The following is an 18161-nucleotide window of genomic DNA, read 5'->3' as shown; positions in this document are numbered from 1 at the left end:
AAATTTTGTTTAAGAGTTATTAGAAGTCACTAAATGCACTCTTTCTCAAGTACTGGGTGAATATAGTCTGTGTAATTAGTGTGCTGCGTGCTACAATGCCTCAAGAGGTACATATGATTTCAGACAATAATGTTTGACTTACTGTGGTAAACCTTTAACACGTCACACACACAGACGAGTGCGTGCGCACTCCAGTTGTGTGCCTCATCATTCAGTGTATTGAGAAACACAGTAAAATTACTTTTTGTCTCTAGGAAAAATTGATCAGCTGTTATGATAGATAAGGAATAACATTGGGCAGAGTCCCCTAATTGTGCAGTGTACTTCATGGATGTGAATAATATTACATTGAGCAAGCCGTTGAACAACAATGAAAAACATGGAGAGATTTTGACCCACACTTTTTTGCAAAAGTCAGATAGATAGGGAAGACCAGAATTAAATGACCATATTTATGTTATAATTGGATATTTTCACTAATAAACTGCGTCAGTAAAACACACACACACACACACACACACACACACACACACACACAATTTCATCTAGGAGAAAATTTTCTCTCCGATAACAAGAAAAATGTGTATTAGCATTTGAATTTTACATATTTTTCTGTCGAATATCAGTTTCTCATGTTATATAATGTTTTCTAACAATATTTTTCTTTTATAAAATTCTAGAACTTCTAAAAAATGAAGATATGTGGTCACCGTTTAAGGAGCTTCAGTCATTTGTTGAGGGCGTAGTCTCACAGCCCATTCATGGAGTTTTACAGAAAGTCCAAGAAGTGCTGAGGAAACATAAACAGAATTTTTTGACATTGCTGAAAAATCCGGTATGTATGTAGTTAAATAAGAATTTATCTGTAAGACAAGGATTCTAAAATCAAATTACAAATGACATTATTCATATTTGGACAGTTGCTGTTCTTTTCAATGTATGTTAAACATATCTGTTCATGTATTGATTCAAAACACAAATTGACATTAGGTCTCTGTTGCATTTGCTTCCCATGATTATTCCACAAGATTAGTTTTCTAGCAGAGTTCCCATGCATTGCAGCTAGTCCCGTTACTGTTAGTTCATTTCATAAAAATGGCCAACAAATGTACCACTTGTCACACAATACTATCCTGCTCTGGACTGGGCCAATAATCTTGTATGTCAAGGCTGCAATTCTAGAAGTAATCCATACAGCCTAGAATAAGTTTTTTGTTGTGTTCTGATCTCTACAGCATCCAGGTGAACACCCTGTGTGCTGCTGCCACCACCCGCAAAAGATATTTTTTTCATCATAATGTTTGTGACAGCTGCTACTTCAAGGTTTACCATTGTACGCTCCCAATTTCATGTTGTAAGATTTTTTGTCAACGGGAAAGTCACTGGAGAGAGAACTACCATTGTACACCAGCTGACCCTAAACCATTTCTCAGTTTTATGCTGGCGTGATGACTACAAAGCAATAAATGTTGAAGAATAAATGGAAACAGCTCGAATGAAAATTCAGTATTATACTACTGTCATGTGTTTTTAATCAATAATTTATAAAATATTTTACCAAAAACTGCTGGAAAAGTCAATTGCTGTAAACAGGTTGCTTATTCCGGCGTCATTCAATAATCTGCTGCAGAGCGTGCTCTGCTACAAAACATGTCGGCTTTGTATGTGTGCTTTATATTCCTTATCCCTACACCATTCCCTTGGAACTCTGTAGGTCATAGATCGCTTTTGTTTTATACTCGTTTCTTGGCACCCACATGGCATGCATAGCTCTGTTTTATCGTCATTTCACTGTAAATTAGAAGCTACTTTGAAAGTCTTATCCAAGAGAAACTGCCATTTTCTTGATGCTGCTATCCGCACACAGAATGTGAAAGAATACAATATGATTGTTCCGTGTCACTGATAAATGTTGCACAATAATTATGATTTGGGCCTTGTCCACAGGAAGGGGTAGTTAGTCAGTCCCTGCTATCTTGTTTTAGATATACTGTATTTTTGGTTCGTGAAAGGTATCGCTTCAGCTGAATACTGGTAAAATTGTTCAATAAGAGCATGTCAGTTTACTCACACTTATCCAACTGAGGTATTTCTCAGGCTCTTGTGAGTTAGGATGTTAAAAATCTAACATGAGAGACAGTGGAAAAGGAAGAACAACTTACTTTGCATACACTTATAAGTAGATATCGGGTACAGGTATAGCAGCTACACGGGTATGGTGACAAAAATTTTTTTATGATCAATCAACCATTCTGTCATTCATACTTTAAGTTGTGTAGACACCATCGTGAAGGAGGGCGTGTGTAATTAGGGATGATTCAAAGAACATATTAATGGAGAAAAACAGTTGTCTGAAATTACTGTTGTGGCTCTAACTACAATGTGATGTACTGATAGAACTGTGAAAAATTATAAATGGGCAAACGTGTAATTATCTTTCGGCTTGTACTGTTGTGTTACTAACAGTGTTTGCAGGAGTAGTAATAGGAGAGGGATCCTGCCTGTTGTAAAAGCTGGTTCATCACATGGCATTATGATCACAATAAAGTAGTGATGGTGCCACTACTTTTATAGCAAATAGCTGCTGTTATAGGCTGTGTCACTTCTATTTCAGCTAGTTTTGCCTATTTGCAGGGTGGCCATAAGTGGGGAATATCGGGAATTATCAAAGAATTTCATGCAACAGGGAAATATGAGGGAAGGAATTTCATAAAGTATCATGAGATTTCTCCCCCCCCCCCCCCTCCCCCCGTTTCCCCCTCTGCCCCCATCTCCCCACTCTCATGGAAACTTTGAGTTGTGGAATGTACTGTGAATATATAGCAGTGTTCTTGAAGTAATGCAGACACCATACTTTATTTTTTATGTACAATTTATTAGTTCAGCACTCAAAATCTTAGAACATCCTGTACATTTATGAACTGCTGTGAGGCTTCTTGACTGTGTAGACCCACTTGCTTAATATCATATTTTGTGTTACAAATAAGTACAGTGCCAAGAAGGACCAACTTTGTAATGTGCTTTGGAAAATCATTGTTGCTTCTGTGTGTTGTTTATAGCATTGGGTAAATGCAATAACAGTAAATATGTCAAATTATTATTTTTTTATTATCAGGCTATTGCATTCAGCATGAAAGGATGTTTTCAAAGTTACTGGTTTACTGGCTCAGATTTGAAAGTTTTGGGTGGAAGAAGTTAGAAATGATTCTAAGAGCACAAAGTGCAACCTTTGCAATGTTACAAAAAAAAAAAAAAAAAAAATGCGTGGAATGTAACAAATAGTATGGGTATAACAACTGTCAAAAGTCATCCTAAAGGATTAAAACATATTGGCAGAGTTAAAATCTACAAAAATACCACTCCTCTTCAAAATTTTTTTAACTTGCCTACAACATACCAGTACTGAGATAATTAAGCATAATTCATTAGGAAAATCATCCATTTCTCATCAAATCATAAACCAAGAAAATGAACTGCAAATTCGGAAATCACAAAATACTGTCAGCTCTTTTCTTCTTGAAGAAGTAGTTAGTCATGCAGAAATATGTCCTCGTATGCAGACACTGATGACTCTCAGTGTGCTCAACTGGAAGTGACATATAATTATTTAAAAAATTGTTCAACAGTAGTGAACTAGTCAGAAGAATGTGACTACAGTGAACTGAAATTGCTTACTCAGTTCTTTACGGGATCGCTCCTTGTTATAAAGGTATACTGAAGGAATGTGTTACGTCTTGTGATCATTATATCGTAGGATTTAATGAGTCACTTTATAAAGTTTGTCAAATGGATATAAATATCTGATTTAGAAGCAATGAAAAACAAAGTTGTGCACGATACTTAACCCTTTAACTGCTCTGTGCGCGCCTTTGTACCTGTCCATGTGTGTTTTGAACTTGTTTACACACGCCACCAGTCCTTCTACCTGGTACTCTGAACGTGTCTACGTGTAGAAATGTTTAGAGTACCAGGTAGAAGGACTGGTGGCGCATGAACACGTTCAGAGCACAAAGGCATTGGTACAAAGGCGTGCACGTTAACAAATCATGTCCAGTTAAAGGGTTAATGTCTACTTTTCTTTATTGTACAAGAGCTTCTGATCTTCTTCTGTCATTCAAGGAAATGCATCTACCTCTTATATGCCTTAATAAAATTTTACAAAAATCAGTGGATGGACCAAATGTTAACTATAAATTTATCACAAATCTGAAATCTGAGCTGCGGTCTATTGAAGAAACTATGATACTGTGATACTTGATATGGGCAGTAGCAGTCTTCATATCTTCCATGGTGCATTTAAATGTGGAACTGAAGCCACTACCGGGAATATTGTTCAGTTTATTATTTGATTAAAAATGTACCAACTCGTCGTGCTCAATTAACAGAGTATTCATGATCAAGTCTTTATTGTTGCTGCTTGCACTAGTGAAATTATTTGGAATCTTTAAAAAAATGGTGAAGGGTTTACAGTGTGATGAAAAGGAACTGACTAGGACCAGCTACAAAATTATACCATTACCTTGGAACTCTGTAGGTCATAGCTTGCTTTGTTTTATACGCTTTTCTTGCCACCCACGCGGCATGCATAGCTCTGTTTTATCATCATTTCACTGTAAATTAGAAGCTATTTTGAAAGTCTTATCCAAGAGAAACTGCCATTTTCTTGATGCTGCTATCCGTACACAGAATGTGAAAGAATACAATATGATTGTTCCGTGTCACCGAGAAACGTTGCACAATAATTATGATTTGGGCCTTGTCCACAGGGAGGGCTCTTTCAGATACTTTTCTGCCAGCAAAATTAGAATCCTTAGGTCATTAGCAGCTGAGTCACAACTGTTCGTACAAGAATATCAAACTATGCTCCTACGGCACCATTTATGCCTAGCTCTTTAGTTATCAAAGCAGATGTGCTGATGTCTGTTGACTCCTTATCAAGTAGAGACTTAACTGATAAAAACAATTTGCTGTATACTCAAACAGACTTAGGATTTGGTACTAAAAGAGCTGTCAGAGACTTAAAAATAAAAAAGTCACCAATCTCATGATTTTGCAATTTAGAAAAGGCGCTGCTACTGTTTCCATAGCTTTTAGAGAAAATTTGTTGACACAACCATCCTAACTATATAAGGTTACTAAAAGTCTCATGTTTGGATCCAGGTCTTGGACACTTTCCTAAAGTCGGATGTGGGAGATTGAAGCGTCTGCTTAGTATTGTGAATGAAAATAGTTGTATTAGTGGTACTGCAGCCAATTAAATTACAGGAGATTTCAATTTATGTTCCCAATCTTTGGCACAATTTCTCAGAAATTATTCATGGGCTAACAGACACTTAGATCATTTTTGGAATGGTTTAATTCTCACACACATCAATCAACATTCATCAATAAAACTGTTAAAACTAGTTATGATTTATCTCATGCCAAAACTAATACTGGAAGGGGTTTTTCGGTCAATTCAGAATGCTTAGTTGAGAGTATGAATAATGAAACTTTATTTGCTTAAGGATTAATATATGACTACCCAAAACAAAACAAATGGAGATGTTGCAACTCTTGATGTTCCAAAGTATCTAAGTTGTTCTTACTGAATTTGCATTCAAAAATTTTCAGAAAAAACTGAGCATAAAAAAATTACAATAACAGAATAAAAAAAATAAAAAATAGGGGGGCAGGGGGTGGAGGGGCATAAAAAGGAGCTAAACTTTTAGCCGAAATACAAGCTACTGATCAGCAGTGTAAAAATCTTCAATAATTTAATGTACCAAATAGAATTTTAATTTGTGCTAGTTCATACTAAAAGTCATTAGCTTATTTTTGTGTTGCTTATTTTAAATCATGTACATTTTATAAGATTGTTAAATTACATTTGAAATACCAGTTATGACAATGGTCTAAAATGAATAAAATAAAACTGTTTAAATAAACATAGTTTTTGTGAGTTTTATACAAGTTTTAATTATTTATAGTCTAGTTAGAAAATAATTAACACTTTGATTTTATGTAATTAAATTTCAAAATCGGGGCACTGTACTGGAGAACCTGGAAATATAAGGTAATATTTGAGTCATTCCTTTGTAGCAAATCTGTCTTCCTCTACAGTTTTTGCCCTCTACAGCTCCCACTAGTACCATGTAAGTCATTCCCTGATGTCTTAACAGATGTCCTATCATCCTGTCCCTTCTCCTTTTCAGTGTTTTCCACATATTTCTTTCCTCTCTGATCCTGCGCAGAATCTCCTCATTCATTACCTTATCAGTCCACCTAATTTTCAACATTTGTCTGTAGCGCCACATCTCATGCTTCAATTCTCTTCTGTTCTAGTTTCCCCACAGTCCATGTTTCACTACCATACAATGCTGTGCTCCAAACATACATTCTTAGAAATTTATTCCTCAAATTAAGGCCTATGTTTGTTACTAGTAGACTTCTCTTGGCTGCGAATGCCCTTTTTGCCAGTGCTAGTCTGCTTTTGATGTCCTCCTTGCTCTGTCCGTCATTGGTTATTTTACTGCCTAGGCAGCAGAATTCCTTATCTTCATCTGCTTTGTGACCATCAATTTGGATGTTAAATTTCTCGCTGTTCACATTTCTGCTACTTCTCATTACTTTCTTCTTTCTTTGATTTGCTCTCAATCCATATTCTGCACTCATTAGACTGTTCATTTCATTCAACAGATCATGTAATTCTTCTACACTTTCACTCAGGATAGCAATATCATCAGCTAATTGTATCATTGATATCCTTTCACCTTGAATTGTAATCCCACTCCTGAACCTTTCTGTATATCCATCATTGTTTCTCCTATGTTAAACACATTGAACAGTAGAGGCGAAAGACTATATCACTGTCTCACAACCTTTTTAATCTGAGCACTTTGTTCTTGGTCATCCACTCTTATTATTCCTTTTTGGCTCTTGTACATGTTGTATATTACCCATCTCTCACCATAGCTTACCCCTATAGCAACTTGTATTTCTGTATTCCTGAATTTTCGTCAACATTTTTGTACTTTCTTCTTTCATCGATCTTCTGTTACCCATTGTTTCTGCACAGTTACCTTCTTTATACCTATGTTTTTATTTCCAACTTCTGTTACTTCCCTTTTTAGAGATGTCCATTACTCTTCAGCTGTACCTGCTACTGAGTTATTCCGTATTGCTACATCTGTAGCCTTAGAGAACTTAAAAGTGTATCTCGTCATTCCTTAGTACTTCCGTATCCCACTTCTTTGCATATTGATTCTTCCTGACTAATGACTTAAACTTCAGCCCACTCTTCATCACTACTACATTGTGATCCAGAGTCTCCTGGGTACACCTTACAATTCAGTATCTGATTTTGGAATCTCTGTCTGACCATGATGTAATCTGACTGAAATCTTCCCATATTATCTGGCCTTTTGCAAGTATCCTCCTCCTCTTGTGATTCTTGAACAGTGTATTTGCTATTACTAGCTGAAATGTATTTCAGAACTCAGTTAGTCTTTCTCCTCTCTCATTCCTTGTCCCAAGTCCGTATTCTCCTGTAACTGTTCCTTCTACCCCTTCCCCTACAACCACATTCCAGTCCCCCATAACTGTTAGATTGTCATCTGCGTTTACATATTGTATTACCCTTTCAGTATTCTTATATCCTTTCTCTATGTCTTCATCTTCAGCTTGCGATGCCGGCATGCATACCTGAACTATCATTGTCAGTGTTGGTTTGCTGTCGATTATGATACGAACAACCCTATCACTGAACTGTTCACAGGACCATACTCTCTGCACTACCTCCCTATTCATAAAGAATTGTACTCCTGTTATACCATTTTCTGCTGCTGTTGATATTACCCTATACTAATCTGCCAAGAAACCTCATTTTCTTTCCATTTCGCTTTACTGATGCCTGTCATATCTAGATTGAGTCTTCGAATTTCCCGTTTCAGATTTTCCAGCTTCCCTACCACATTCAGGCTTCTGATATTCCATGCCCAAACTCGTTTAATATTATCTTTTTGTTGGTTATTCAGTTTTTTTCTCATGGTCACCTTCCTCTTGGGAGTCCCCTCCCAGAGATCCAAATGGGTGACTATTCTGGAATCTTTTGCCAATGGAGAGATTATCATGACACTTTTTCAGTTATAGGCAACATGTCCTGCAGATGCACGTTAAGTTTCTTTAGTGCAGTGGTTTCCATTGTGTTCTGCATCCTCATTCTGTTGATCATTGCTGATTCTTCTGCCTTCAGGAGCAGTTGCCTACCCCAGGACAAGAGAGTGCCCTGAACATCTGTCCACTCCTCCACCCTCTTTGACAAGGCTGTTGGCAGAATGAGGGTGACTTCTTATGCTGGAAATCTTTGGCTGCCAATGCTGATTATTGATCAAAATTAAGCAGTAGTAAGTTTTGAACCAAGGACTGCGGACATTTTGATTACTAATCAAATATGCTACCCCTAGATGATAGGTATGATTTGGTTACATTCTTAAATACACCAAAACAAATAGAACTTCAAAGAGAGATATGCTTTCCAGCAGTCTTGTCATACAAAAATGTTTGGTGTCTCATACCAAAAACATATCACAAATGAAATGCTAAGGAGATTACATGCCAAACCTCCCTGTGAACTTGTAATAGAATGCCATGTGCTGCTTTCTGGATACCTTCTGTGTGTTTGTGAATGTACATACTCCCGAATTGCTCAGTGTTAAGATATCACCTCATTGGGCAGAAAACATGGTTGGCAACAAAAAATGAACTGTCAAACACTTAAAGACTTTATAATCGACAGAATCTGTTTTGTTGAAGCCTTCAGAGATATCAATAGGTGGAAATCATTTTGTGTCCATTTTACTCTGCTGTGAGGCTAAGACCTGTTTACAGTGAACATTATTTTCTATTATGCCTCTAAAAAATGTTTTTTGTGTACAAATCTGGGTAATCGGATAATTTGTGGAAGAGTGACAAGTAATATTTCTAAATGTTCTGTTGAATTGCCAGGGATTACAAGTTTTTTGCTATATATCTGCTGGGTGCTATGTGTGATCCTCTGCACGAGAGAATATAAAGCTCCGACTGCTTAGTTATTTAGTTAGTTAGTATCACATTCCATGGATCATTTAGCACGAGATTGTAACGATGTGGAATGAGTAATTTTATGTTCACATCACAAATTAATTTGTACATTTGGTTACATTCTAAACATTTCTAAGTTTTTCTCCGAAAAAAGAAAAATATATACAGATAATGTGAGTTGGTAAGTCGTACCCCACCACGTTTTGCACATTACAGTAATAGAAATTCTTCTACAGAATAAGAGGAGTTGTCAAGGAAGAACTTTCTCAGTTTGTTTTCAAATTTCACTTTGTTGTCTGTCAGACATTTTATATCACTGAGTAAGTGATCAGAATTTTTTGTTGCAGCATTTTGCAGCCTTTTTTTTTAAGGACAACCTTAATATGAGTAATGAATGTAATTTTCCTTCTGGTATTGTAAAATCTGTAGTGGATTAGTCCCAACAAACTTCATGAAGGTATAAATACACTTTGAATCGGTAGCCAGAATGCCCAACTCCTTAAACAGATGTTTTTAGACAATTAAGTTTTCTTTCTTAAAGCCGAGTTACCCCAGAACATTATTTCATTTGACATTATTGAATGAAAATATGCAGCATGTGTCAGCGTGCTGATTTCTCTCCCCCCAAGATTTGCAATGATTCTAAATGCATTTGCAGTGATTCTTAATGCAAATGAGGCTGAATTAAGTTGGTCAAGGAGTTTCAAAATGTGCTCTTTCCATTTTAAATCCTAATCAGTATGGGCACCTAAGTATTTGGAAGTTTCCGCCCTATTTATTGTGTTCTCACCATGAGCTACACTTATCATTTGTGTATTACCTCTAGATGTGCAGAACTGAAAATGTTTTGTCTTTTTAAAACTGAGGGTGAGTGCATTAACAGAAAACTAATGAATTGTGCTTCTGTTTCTGTATGTATGTTTAGATCGATTGCAGTCCTAGTGTCAGCCACGAAAAGAACTAATTCTGCTTGTTGTGTATTGGATAGACGGTCATGTTCATATATGAGGAACAATAATGGACAATCCAGGGTGGAATGTAACAATATTATGAGAAGTAAAGTTGCTAATCACCATACAGCGGAAATGCTGAGTCGCAGATAGGCACAACAAAAAGACTCTCACAATTAAAACTTTCGGCCATTGAGGCCTTCGTCAACAATACACGCTCGTGTGCGTGCGTGCACACTCACTCACGCAAACGCAACACACACACGCGCGATTGTAGTCTTAGGCTATACGGTTTCACATTCAGTCAGTTTGGTTTCAGTTGCCCGAGACTTCAGTAGTGTGTGTGTGTGTGTGTGTGTGTGTGTGTGTGTGTGTGTGTGTGTGTGTGTTACATTTGCGCGAGTGTGTGTGTCTGTATGCGTATGTGCGTCTATCGTTGACAATGGCCGAAAGCTTTAATTGTGAAAGTCTTCTTGTTGTGCCTATCTGCGATTCAGCATCTCCGCTATATGGTGAGTAGCAACTTTCCTTCTTGTAATATTGGAACAATAATGAACCTAAGATCGAGCCTTGGGAACCTCTCCCCTGTCAGAATTGTGTCTGTGGGGTATATTGGTTGAATTACTAAGTACAACTTTGTGCATTCTTTTGGTTAGCTATTAGGGTTGCCATAAGTTCTGGAAATCCGCGAAGTCAGAGAATACCAGGGAATTTCAAACTTGTTAGGAAAATCAGGGAAATTGGTAAAAAGCACGGGAAAAGTCTTGTTATCGTCTCAGTAGATGAAATAGTTTGTCTGCTGAGATGTTGTGCATTGTTGCTGGCTGGGTCCAGCTGAGTAAGTGCACTGCTTCCCTATTCCCTTATTCTTACTGCTTCTCCCCTTCCTACCTCTCCCAGTGCTGCCACCTCTTCTTGCTGCCAGTATAGCAGCTGCCGGTGAGAGGCCGGGAGGTGCGGTCAGTAGTTTGTTTGGATCTGATTCTGAGAGACTGTAGATGCAGTGGCCGGAGGTGGCGATCGTCTGTGTGTGAGCTGTCTCTGAGTGATTAAGTGAATGTGTGTGCTCTTGTTTTCTGACAAAAGCTATGGCTGAAAATTTAGTTGTGAGAATGTGGTTGTGTTTTCTACGTGCCTGTCTACAGCTCCGTGATCGTCTTTGCGATGAGTTGCTACCTATCCTCATTAGTATTTGCGCAAGTTATCTGTTACGTGGACTGATCACTGTGGTCTCATTTCATCAACACGGTATCTGTGACACGTGAATAGCGGGCCACACAAGTGGACTTCCGTGACAGATCAAAACTGCAGGCAATTTCTGCAGGTGTGTGTAGTGGGTCGGGCCTTCTGATTTGAAGCCGATCACTTCCCACTAATGTGCAAGCCCTGCCCGTCGGATCTAGTCTCGCCGATCTGCCCACAGGTTGGGTCTCTTTGTGTGTGGCATAGTGCAGTGGGTTTTCGTGGTTTATCCGAGGACCGGGACTCCGGTGCTCCTTGGCAGGCCAGAGGCCACGGCCGATGGATTTTGAGAATTGCAACTGTCTCACCACAAATACGTAGCACAGTGCGGTGTTTTATAGACATTTTTATATGTTAGAAAGTATGGATGATGAGAAGAAGAAAATTGTCGCAGTTGCTCGTATATTACTCGAAAGAAAAATCACACGATACCTGTGAAATAATAGACATAACAAAGTGGGTAATAAATGACAACAACGAACATAGTGGAACCAACATTTTATTGGCAGTCACCTACAGGTATAGTGTTGGTTTACACAACTCTTCCCTGCCTTATACACTTCTTTCAGGAGGCCTGCCTTTTTTCTGAGGTTATTTCTGACATCAGTGAAGATATTTCAAATGTGTCTTGCGACTCCAATGAAATGCGTATTTTTGCGTAGTTTTAGTGAAATAAAATCACGTCAGTGGTCTTAATGAAAAACATGTACCATTTGGCTTGCTTTCTCCATCTAAAAACTTATTCTAGGGGATGTTGATGGTAGTACTCAAGATTTTTGCTCACTCTGGGAAGAAATACAGAATTGCAGTTTCTTGTCATCTTATGTCTTTACTTACCCTTGAGATGTCAAAATTTGTCAGGGAAAAATACTTACTTGTCTGTAAATCAGGGAATTTCACCTGGGGAAACTTGTGGCAACCCTGGATGTGGCATCCGTTGGTAGGCTATAGCATCAATCCCATAAAACTTTAATTTATCTAGGAGAATACTGTGATACACACAGTCAAATGCCTTAGATAGGCCACAGATAATACCAATGGGTGCTATTTTATTATTTAATGCTTGTAAAATCTGCTGAGTGAACATGTAAATGGCATTCTCGGTAGATCAACCCTTCTGAAATTCAGAATATGACTTACTGAGGATATTATTGTTGCTGTTTTAGAATACATCACCTTCTCAAAAATTTTAGAAAATGATGTCAGCAGTGAAACAGGTCAGTGGTTATTGACATCTCTATCACCTTTCTTAAAGAGGGATGTAACAATGGCATATTCCAGTCCTCCTGGAAAAATGCCTTGAATTAGTGATGCATTACATGTTTGAGATAAGACCAGGCTTATTATATGGGAACAAATCTTTAGTACTCTATTGGGAATGCCATCAAAACTATATGAGCTTTTATTTTTGAGCTAATGTATAATCGTCTTAGTTTCAAATGGAGAAGTTTGTGATTCATTCATATGATTGAATTTTACGAGAGTTAAGTTTTCAACATATTGGTCTGATTTTTCTCTTGAACTGTTTCTCCTTAGGCTTTCTATTATACTTAAGAAATGGTTATTAAACACTTTCGCTACCCGTGACTCATCATTTGTAGCCCTTCCATTCAGTTCATTAGTGATGTTATCGTGTTCTGGATTTTCTGTCTCTCATTTCACTGCATTCCATGTAGCCTTAATGCTGTTGTCAGAGTTACTGATTTCTGACATTATGGGCATGTTCCAAGTTTTTTTAATTACCTTATAGTATTTTTGTGTAGTTTTTGTAGTGTGCAACTACTGCAGGATCCCTACTTGTTCTTTGCAAAAGATACATTTCCTTCTCCTTCCACAAGATACTTGAATCCTTCTAGTGATCCATGGTTTTTTACATGGCTGTTTTATGTCCTTTTTGATTAGCTTGTGTAGAAAGCTATTTTCAAATAATGATATGAATTTATCATGGAATAGAATAAATTTACTGTTAGCATTTGGTTCATCATAAATTTCATCCCAGGTCTTCTCCTGTATACTATTTAAAAAAAAAAATTGTTCTGGGGTCATTAATTATTCTTACTAAATTCCACTGAGGAGTATCCATGCTGTATGGCACTGTGTTATTTATCCTAACGAACCACACATCATGATCAGAGAGAGCATTTGTTTCTGTGTAGGCAGTTATTTTCTTTCTTTGATCTTCACCAAAGAAAATGTTGTCAGTTAGGGTCCTACTGTGTTTAACGTCCCATGTTGGAGAGTTAATTTCTGAGATCAACTCGTAGTATCGAAATAAGATTTCCCAAATATTTTTCCTGTTAGAATCCTGTAGGAAATATACATTGAAGTCACCACAGACTATTAATTGCTTGCTGCTGCCAGACAAATAGCATAGTAAGGAATCCAGATTCCTCTTATAACAGTTCAAAATTTCCCACTGGGGATCTATATACAGTTAAAATTATAAAAAGGGAACTATTTTTCATTGTTAATTCACAAGCACATTGTATGTGCTGATCATACAAAATCTACTTGCTTCAACATTTTTGAACTTGTATTCTGTCTTAATGTATGTAACAATTCCTTCTCCCATATTAGTTCTGCATGAGTAAGTACTATTGTGTAATATTTTATATATAATTTATCTAACCGTGTGGTTATGTGGTGCTCAGACAGGCAAAGGATGTCTATTTTTTCAGAGCTTTCTAAATTTTTCAAACAGACAAGAAGCTCTTCTACATTATTACTCAACTCTCTAATGTTTTGATGTAATGAGCTAACCTTTTCTGTGCATTGGTAAGCATTTTGTGGGGCTCTTCTGCCATTTTCACTACTTTCAAAACAGGGTTCCTGAATCTTGTGACACCAGCAACCACAGGGATCTTCCTCTTTCTCACTTGTAATCAAGGAGATGAAGTATGTTTGGATATATTATTTTTGTTTTGAGTCGCAGTTGTCATGAGAAATTGTTTGTTACTATTAAGAGTCAGTTAATAATAAATTTGATTGCCATCCATTACTTGTGATTGTGGGAACAATGGCTACCAAAGTACAAAGGACAACTGAAAGAAGTCTGTGTGTGTGTGTGTGTGGGGGGGGGGGGGGGGAGATAAAAAATCAGCAGTGTCATATCTCAGCGAGAAACTTGAAACTTTCAGCAGAGGACAGGCGCAGTTTTAAAAGAATAGTTGACCACGCACTGGATAGATATGTACCCACTAGAACAGTTGATAGTGGGAGGGAACCTCCATGGTATACAGTCGCTGTAAAGAAACAGAAATTACTGTGTAATAGGTGTAAAATGAAGCATAGGGCTATAGATGGAGAGCTGCCCAATGAAACGTGTTTGTCTGTCAAGAGAGCTATACGCAATACCTTTAATTACTACCGTAGCAAAATATTGTCAAGTAGTCTTTCACAGAACCCAAAGAAATTCTGGTTGTATGTAATGGCTGTTAGTGGCAAAAAAAGAAGAAGAAAGAAAGAAAGGCACCTAGGAAACCAGCGGTGTTGAAAAACAGCTGAAATCATTAAAATTGAACAAAGCTCCAGGGCCCTATGGAATCCCTGTCAGATTCTGTACTGAATCTGCAGCTGAGTTAGCCCCTCTTCTAACTATAGTCTATCATAAATCCCTCAAAGAAAGAGCCTTGCCCTGTTCTTGCAAAAAAGCAAAGGTCACCACCGTCTACAAGAAGGGTAGTAGAAGTGATCCGTACAACCACCATCCAATAGCCTTGATATTGATTTGCTGTAGAATCTTGTTCTGATCTCAAATACAATGAGGTATCTTGAACAGAATGACCCCTTGAATTTCAAGCAGTGTGGATTTCGAAAACATTGATCATGTGAAACACAACTCTCACTTTTCTCACATGACGTACTGAAAGCTTTCAATCAAGGCAGTAAGGTAGATGCAGTTTTTCTTGATTTCCGAAAAGCATGTCACTTAGTGCCACATCTACACTTAGTGTCAAAGGTACATCATATTTTGTGACTGGAGTGAGGACTCCCTGGTAGGAAGGGTGGAGGATGTTGTTGTGGATGGAGAGTCATTCTTAGATGTAGAACTAACGTTGGGTGTGCCCCAGAGGGAAGTGTGTTGGGACCCTTGCTGTTCATATTGTATATTAATGACCTTGCATACAATGTTAATAGTAAAATAAGGCTTTTTGCAGATGATGCAGTTACCTATAATGAAATATCTTTAAAAAACTGTATAAATATTCAATCAGACCTTGATAAGATTTTAAAGTGGTGCAGAAATAGGCAACTTGCCCAAATTGTTCAGAAATGTAAAATTTTGCACTTCACATGATGAAAATATGTAATGGCCTATGACTATAATATCAGTGAGTCACTGTTGTAATCAGCTTTCTCTTACAAATACCTGGGTGTGACAGTTTGTGGGGGTATGAAATGGAATGAACACACACTCAGTCATGGGTAAAGCAGGTTGTAGACTTCAGTTTATTGGTTGAATACTGGGGAACTGCAATCAGTGTACAAAAAAGACTGCTTACAGATCACTCATGCTACCAGCTCTAGAATATTACTCGAGTATGCTATTCACAATAAGGTGCCTGGCAGAGGCTTCAGTGAATCACCTTCTAGTTGTCCCTCTATTGTTCCACTCTCGAACGGCGTGCATGAAAAACGAGCACTTACATTTTTCTGTGTGAGCCCTGATTTCTCTTATTTTATAGTGTTGATCATTTCTCCCTTTGTAGGTGGGTGCAAACAATGTTTTCGTAATTGGTGGAGAAAACTGGTGATTGAAATATCATTAGAAGATCCCATTCCAACAAAAAACACCTTCGTTTTTGATGATTGTCACTCCAATTCGTGTATCATGTCTATGGCACTATCTCCCCTATTTTGCGATGATACAAAATGAGCCGCCCTTCTTTGAACTTTTTCGATATCCTCTGTCAGTCCCACCTGATGTGGATCCCACACTGCGCAGCAATACTCCAGGGTAGGGTGGAAAAGTGTGGTGTAAGCAGTCTCTTTAGTAGACCTGTTGCACCCTCAAAGTGTTCTGCCAGGGAATTGCACCACAACATTATCTATGTCATTGTTCCAATTTACATTATTTGTAATTGTAATCCCTAAGGAGGTAGTTGAATTTACAGCCTTCAGGTTTGTGTGACTTATCACATAGTTGAAATTTAGCGGATTTCTTTTAGTAATCATGTGAATAACTTCACACTTTTCTTTAGTCAGAATCAATTGCCATTTTTCGCGCCACACAGATATCTTATGTAAGTCATTTTGGAATTCGTTTTTCTCATTTGATGACTTTAGAAGATGGTGAGTGACAGCATCACCTGCAAACTATCTAAGATGGCTACTCAGATTGTCTCCTATGTCGTTAATATAGATCGGGATCAATAGAGGGCCTATAACACTTCCTTAGGGAACGCGGACTATGTGTCAATAAATCTTTTTCTTCCAGGTACTTCGTAATGTTCGAACATATACAGAGAAGGCAGCATGAATGGTCAAAGGTTTGTTTAATCCGTGGGAGAGTGTCACAGAGATCTCAGAGATACTGAAGGAACTGAACTGGAAGACTCTTGTAGTTGTAAATTGTTGTAGTTGTGCTGGGAAAGTCCCTGAGCTTCAAGTGCTAATAGAAAGCACAGAAGCTGAAATCGTTATAGGTACAGAAAGCTGGCTAAAGCCTGAAATAAGTTCTGCAGAAATTTTTACGAAATCTCAGACGGTGTTCAGGAAAGATAGATTAGGCAGAATTGGTGGTGGAGTGTTTGTGTCTGTCAGTAGTGGTTTATCTTGTAGTGAAGTCGAAGTAGATACTCCGTGCGAATTGGTATGGGTGGAGGTTATACTTAACAGGCGAACTAAGTTAATAATTGGCTCCTTCTACCGACCTCCAGACTCCGATGATATAGTTGCGGAACAGTTCAGAGAAAATTTGAGTCACGTAACAAATAAATACCCCACTCATACGGTTATAGTTGGTGGGGACTTCAACCTTCCCTCGATATGTTGGCAAAAATACTTGTTCAAAACCGGTGGTAGGCAGAAAACATCTTCCGAGATTGTCCTAAATGCTTTCTCCAAAAATTATTTCGAGCAGTTAGTCCACGAACCCACGCGAGTTGTAAATGGTTGCGAAAACACACGTGACCTCTTAGCCACAAACAATCCAGAGCTGATAGAGAGCATCATGACTGATACAGGGATTAGTGATCACAAGGTCGTTGTAGCTAGGCTCAATACCGTTTCTTCCAAATCCACCAGAAACAAACGCAAAATAATTTTATTTAAAAAAGCAGATAAAGTGTCACTAGAAGCCTTCCTAAGAGACAATCTCCATTCCTTCCGAACTGACTATGCAAATGTAGACGAGATGTGGCTCAAATTCAAAGATATAGTTGCAACAGCAATTGAGAGATTCATACGTCATAAATTGGTAAGAGATGGAACTGATCCCCCGTGGTACACAAAACAGGTCCGAACTCTGTTGCAGAGGCAACGGAGAAAGCATGCGAAGTTCAGAACAACGCAAAATCCCGAAGATTGGCTAAAATTTACAGACGCGCAAAATTTGGCACAGACTTCAATGCGAGATGCCTTTAATAGGTTCCACAACGAAACATTGTCTTGAAATTTGGTAGAAAATCCGAAGAAATTCTGGTCGTATGTAAAGTACACAAGCGGCAAGACGCAGTCAATACCTTCGCTGCGCAGTGCCGATGGTACTGTTACCGACGACTGTACCGCTAAAGCGGAGTTATTGAACGCAGTTTTCCGAAATTCCTTCACCAGGGAAGACGAATGGAATATTCCAGAATTTGAAACACGAACAGCTGCTAGCATGAGTTTCTTAGAAGTAGATACCTTAGGGGTTGCGAAGCAACTCAAATCGCTTGATACGGGCAAGTCTTCCGGTCCAGATTGTAT

General features: G+C 38.0%; 1 protein-coding gene across 1 annotated transcript in view; it reads left to right on the top strand.

The window, feature by feature from the left end:
- The window catches only part of LOC124612680 (nuclear pore complex protein Nup205), a 314008-nt gene that overhangs the window by 13141 nt on the left and 282706 nt on the right, over positions 1-18161 (top strand). Inside the window, exon 2 of the mRNA XM_047141009.1 lies at positions 681-835. Within this exon, the coding sequence (XP_046996965.1) occupies positions 681-835 (155 nt within the window). The remainder of the gene's footprint in view (positions 1-680; positions 836-18161) is intronic.

This window comes from Schistocerca americana, chromosome 4, assembly GCF_021461395.2.
Source record: "Schistocerca americana isolate TAMUIC-IGC-003095 chromosome 4, iqSchAmer2.1, whole genome shotgun sequence".
Classification (NCBI taxonomy): Eukaryota; Metazoa; Arthropoda; class Insecta; order Orthoptera; family Acrididae; genus Schistocerca; species Schistocerca americana.
The sequence above is the reverse complement of the archived record's forward strand: the minus strand, read 5'-3'. Positions and strand labels throughout refer to the sequence as shown.